Source organism: Panulirus ornatus, chromosome 6, assembly GCF_036320965.1.
Source record: "Panulirus ornatus isolate Po-2019 chromosome 6, ASM3632096v1, whole genome shotgun sequence".
Classification (NCBI taxonomy): Eukaryota; Metazoa; Arthropoda; class Malacostraca; order Decapoda; family Palinuridae; genus Panulirus; species Panulirus ornatus.
The window spans coordinates 887,084-893,172 of NC_092229.1; the positions used below are offsets into that span (position 1 = coordinate 887,084).

The 6,089-nt window shown below is 37.1% G+C and overlaps 1 protein-coding gene across 2 annotated transcripts in view; it reads left to right on the forward strand.

Moving 5' to 3' along the window:
* The window catches only part of LOC139748984 (protein UXT-like), a 70,860-nt gene extending 65,521 nt beyond the window's left edge, over positions 1-5,339 (forward strand). For both annotated transcript variants that reach the window (XM_071662337.1, XM_071662336.1), the window contains exon 4: positions 71-5,339. In XM_071662337.1, the coding sequence (XP_071518438.1) occupies positions 71-287 (217 nt within the window). In that variant the 3' untranslated portion in view covers positions 288-5,339. The remainder of the gene's footprint in view (positions 1-70) is intronic.
* The last annotated feature ends 750 nt before the right edge of the window (positions 5,340-6,089 follow it).

Here is a 6,089-nt window from a genome sequence, read left to right on the forward strand (position 1 = left end):
TATAAGGGAAAGATAACATAATCTGATGTATTATCTTAACTATAGTATCTTTTCTCTTTTATTTTAACAGGCCTGATGTGTCACACATTTTTATTAATGTTGGACTAGGCTTCCATGTTGAATTAACCCTGGAGGAGGCGCTAACATTCATTGACAAGAAACTTGGAATATTGAATGCAAAACTCTCTGAATCAACAAAGAAGTCAGCCAAGATTAAAGGACAAATCAAATTTGTATGTGAGGCACTTGGTGAACTACAAGGACTTGGTAAATGTAAGAGGGCATAGTGACTTTAATTCCATTCATAAAATTGTCCTGATATTATTGATGCAGTAATGTAAGAGAGAACAAAATGGACATGTCAGTAAGAGTAGTATCTACTAATTTGACTCAAGTATGGTTTGTATCAATTTTCACAAGTTTCATTTTATGGACATTGCCATTTATATTTGGAAAGTATGCAGATACTACATTTCCATATATTGCCTTGGATGACATTACACAAGAATTAGTGGGATATGTAGGGCCAACAGAAAATGAACTCCACTGGTGCCCTGTGATATCTCCATACATTCAAGGCACCATCCAATTACTGAATAACAATGTGGAGTCCCTCTCAGATGAGCAGATTGTAAAGAAATATGATGTTCAAGTTGGTGGCGTTTGGAAACCAAGAAACTGCCAGTCAAGGTACACCGTAAGTATTACTAATTTCTCTGAACCATTTGTGAATTTTGTTTTTTCTACTTTTTTGTATTGGACTGAGGAAATATAAGAATCTGAGAACCCCAACAGCCAGGCAGGGGCATGCATGGACAACAAATACCAATAGAATCTTGAAAATAATGCTGGTGACCACCAGCCATGCAGCAAAAGTCCTAATTCCCTACCATTTGGAAGCATATTCTTGATATCTAATTTGTTATTGCCAGTGCTAACCTTGTCTCTCATGGCAGTCAGTTTTTTCAATTCAAAATTTGTTGCATTTAATAACTATATCTTGTACAGGATATATAGAGGTGACCTAAGTTTTGTTTCAGTCTTAGTGGCAAATGTGATACGGCACAAGTGAAGGACTATTTATAATTCATTATATTGAAAATCATGTTTGTGTATCTGTCTATTCACCTGTTTGTTTCTCACTGTACTATATGAGGCAGGAAGAAGTTTTACATTTGTGGGGTAGCATCTCTTGAACTGTCTCTATTATCATTCAACTTTTTGAATTTTTGTATGCTGCTCTGCCTTTACTATTTCCCTATTCAGTTCTTCCATTCATCCACTACTCTCATACTCCAGAAGTAGTTATTTGCATTTTAGTAACAAGTTTTTTCTTAGTGTATGGCTTCTTATTATCCAGTCCCTATTTCTTTCAGACACCTGTTCACTATTCCATTATTACCCAAGCTTAAAAACTTGAAGGTTGTGATCAGGTTACCATTCACTCTTCTCTCTTTCATGATGGGCAAATTTTAGGCCTCAATGCTCTTTCCATGTTACTCAGCACTCTTCATTTTGGTAGTATTTTTATTGACCTCCTTTAGACATTCTCATATTGCTCCCTTTGCATCATAGGTGCTATAACCAAACTGGAGAACCGTATTCTAGTTTTGGCTTTATGTACAGTGTCCACAAAAAGTTTTGCCTGCCCCCACATATTTTTGAAGGTGATATATGGCTAAGGTTTATGGTGATCACTGAGATATGTTTTTAATGGTGTAAGCATGTGCGTTGGGCCTCAGTGTGCATCAGGCTATCTTAAGGGAGGGATGTTCTTTCATTATTCTTTCTGGCTGCCACTTATTTTTGGGAATTTGACTTATGAGTACTGTATTTCTTCCCCCTGTGCTTCAAGGTGGTTGACTCTTACCTTTCCAAGGAGAAGAAAGCCATAATTCTTGCCTGGAAGTAAGAAAATATGAACACACATGAGATTATTAGTTGCACTGGGTACTCAGAATGCACTATCAGACAGCTGCTTACTGCAACACCTTGTCTGTGTCTTGCCTCATTCAGTAGGTGAAGACCCTGTGAACCCAAAATATGTGCCTATAATTCTTCAAGAACCTTGCCAGTCCCATACCCAGATGTCTGCAGATGGTAATCAAGGTCAAATGAAAGATTACAAAGTTCTAAAATGCAAGTATGACATCTCCTTTGAAAATTTTGTAGGGTGGAGGACAAGGTTTTTTTACGTACACTGCAGGGTGTAAACAGCTTGCTAAATATTTTCTTATCCATGAACTTGAATGCAGTCTTGATTTTGTCAGCATGTTATTTGTCTCCCTAATTAATATCTCCTTAGTTGGGATTTTTGCAGCTGGTTAGGGACTGTATAATCTCCCAGGTCTCTCTGACACAGATTCCTGCAGTTTATTACCTGCCAGACAGTATTCATATCATGGCATTCTCTTAATGTGAGCCATCTTCATTACCTTGCATTTTCTGTAATTACTCACTTAATTGATGTTCATGTAACCTCAGGACAGTTCACCAGTTTAACTCTCCATTACTAAGTGTGACTACTTACATTTAACTGCCTCCCCACCACACTTCAAAAAAAAGTCTCTGCCATATGCATATTGGTACATGATAGTCACAATTTGCCACTCAGTTGCCCTTATTTGAATATCTTTGCACATGGTTGATACCCATATATGACAGTATGGACAAAAAAGTCTCAGAATTTTGTTTCTCATTTAAAGTAAATAAACTACGTGTGTAAAAGTTTAGTATATTAAAAAGAAATGAGCTAAAATACTTTATATAGCTGCAGTATAATGCTGAGGTTAATGTGTAAATTCTTTGGCAATTGTTGGAAGAAGGCTTTATAGGATGTGCATCATTCAGACTAAATGTTTTCTAATTGGAAGCGAGAGAAATACATGTAAATCACGGGGTATGTGCAGAAGGTGAGCCAATATATGTATGTGCGGTTGGTATAATTCTGAAGCTAATGGTAGATTTCTTTGGATTGATGGAGGAAAGGTTTTAAAATTTGAAGGGTGTCTCTTTAGGATTTTCTATTTCTCGTAGAATGAAAGAAATGCATGTAAAAGTAAAGGATATCTGAAAAGCTGAGCTGATGAATATTTTAGTGGTACAATGCTGACATGAACCCTTTGGTATAAGTTATGACTTCAGTCTTAATACACAAATATTTCCTCTCTTCAAAATACAGCTGTAATCCACAAGCATCCAAAATAGTTTGTCCATCCTTTGTGGTTTGCCAACCTTCTCCCTGTCAGGAAATGGCACCAGGGTCCCATAAGGTGCTGCCCTTATATGTTGGCTGGGTGAAGTTTCACACATAAGCAACAGATGGATGGAAGATAAAGATTTTCTTAATGGAAGGGAACAAAGGATGCATGTCAGAGGAGTATTCTCCAAATGGGTAAAGGTCACCAATAGAGTATCTCTGGGTTCTGTTTTGGAACTGATACTCTTCATGTTTTATGTGAATGACATGCCTGAAGGTATGGTCTTGTACCTATATATGTTTGCAGATTATGCAACAGTAATGAGTGAAATGAAAAGCAAGAAAGATTGCATCATCTTACAAGGGGACCTAAAATGGACTAAAGTAAGTCTGATACATGGCCAATGAAATTCAACCCAAGCAAATATAAAGCAATAAGGTTGGGACAAAGTGATAGAGGGCCTTATTATGACTATTATTTGGCAGGAAATAAACTTCAAGATTCTGTATGTGAGGGCTTGGGAGTCAGCATTGTCTGTAAATATCACCAGAGTCACACATTAAGAGAATAGTAAAGGAGACAAACTGTCATCTGACAAATATCAGAATTGCTTTCAAGTATATAGATAAGGAAATATGTAGCAAGCTTTTCATATACATAAGGCCAAAACTAGAATATACTTCTCAGGTTTTGTCACCTTACCTAAAGAAGCACAGGGAACTAATAGAGAAGGTCTGGAAGAGGGCAACAAAGATGGTACCAAAAGTAAGAGCTAAGTTACAGAGAAAGGCTAAAGGCCTGAAATTTACCAACCATGAAAGTGAGAAGACTGAGGAGTGACCTGATCTTGAACTTTATGAAACAGATTAATTACTTGGATAATGGATAGTTCTTTAAGGGGTGTAGGGATAGAGCACCCAGAGGACATGACATGAAATTAAGCAAGAAACTTGTTAAAAAAGATGCAAAAAAAGTAATATCATAATATAAGAGTGGTGGATGAATGGAATAAAATGACTGAGGACATGGTTAATGCAGACAGAATATGTAAATGTAAGCAGTTGTACAATAATAGCGAATGTTCAAGAGATGGAGTCCCAAGTGTAAAACCCCCCTCCTTATACAGTACAAATAGGTAATTACAATCAACTGAGACGACCATCCACTTAGTGATTCATTTATATCTTTTTTCTCTTTTTGATTTGTTTTCATATCATTTAGGTAGCCTGCCTTTCATTTTCGCTCATGTTCAGGCCCTGATCATTCAAAATCTTTTTCACTCCATCTTTCCACCTCCAATTTGGTCTCCCACTTCTCCTCAGTCCCTCCACCTCTGACACATACATCCTCTTGGTCAATTTTTCCTCACTCATTCTCTCCATGTGACCAAACCATTTCAAAACACCCTCTTCTGCTCTCTCAACCACACTCTTTTTATTACCACACATCTCTCTTACCCTATTATTACTTACTCGATCAAACCACCTCACACCACATATTGTCCTCAAACATCTCATTTCCAGCACATCCACACAACTCTATCTATAGCCCAAAGGAAAAAGTAAGAGGTAGAGCTCCCTCCCAGGTTTGCACAAGTAAGTAATCATACTCATGTGCCTCTGCCTACAAGTTATCCTTCTCTCCTGTATTTCTATGTACTTTGTATCTTCCTACACCTGTTTTTGTTTTTCTACTTTACCTCTGTATCTGTGAGAATCAGCTCAATTCTCAGGTTCATTTATGGCATTAGTTTTTAAATTTGGTCTCATTTTCTCAGTTTTACATGTATATATTAAATGTAATTAGCATGATTTTAGCCTTAATGCCTTCATTTTCTTACTAGATTTATTCACTAGGTTCTACTGTACTCTGCCTGCTCACTTTGAGTGAAATGTCATCTTTGGCAAGGCTATATCATTGGAAGTAAAGTGTCATCAACAGGTTTTTAAACCCAGAGGATTCTAGTGGAATTAGTGTATCCTTGAACTGTAGGAGCCTTTTAGAAAGACCCTGGGTAACACTAGAACTTTGTGATAGAAACTGGTCCTGGTGTAATTATAAATGAATAGTTTAATAATTGTTTTTAACTCTTATTACTAGTTTAAACAATGCTCAGTCTTGTAATTCTGCAGATATCATCTCCCGTACCGGTATATGTTTGGAGGAGCAGTTGCTATTCTGCAAGTACACTTCAAGAAAGCCAATGGATTTAGCAACAAATTTTATGGTTGGGGAGGTGAGGATGATGACATGTATGGTCGAATTCAACAGATGGGCTTGACTGTTGTACGCTTTGACCCAAGAGTTGCCACATATGTTATGCTGTCTCATTCCAGTCTGTCACCATCAAAGAACCGATATCTCATCCTTGAGGAAAATAGGTATGGCAGTGAAGATGGTTTATCAAACTTATCGTATCATATTGTGGATAAAAGTACAAGACCACTGTATACTTGGATTCTTGTCTCTTGTTGACATTCTCAAAATAATCATGATATGCCTTGCTGATGCGGTAAATAGCAATTAAGCAACGAATGTGGCAGGAAGGGGGGATGCTATTTCATGTGTGGCAGGGTGGTGACAGGAATGGATGAAGGCAGCAAGTATGAATATGTACGTGTGTATATATGTATATGTCTGTGTATGTATATGTATGTATACTTTGAAATGTCTATATCTGTATTTGTGTGTGTATGGGCATTTATATATATTTTTTTTCTTTATTATACTGTGATGCTGTCTCCCACATTAGCGAGGTAGCTCTAGGAAAGAGAAGAAAGAATGGCCCAACCCGCCCACTTACACATGTATAAACATACATGCCCACACACGCACATATACATACCTATACATTTCAATGTATACACACATATACATACACAGACAAAT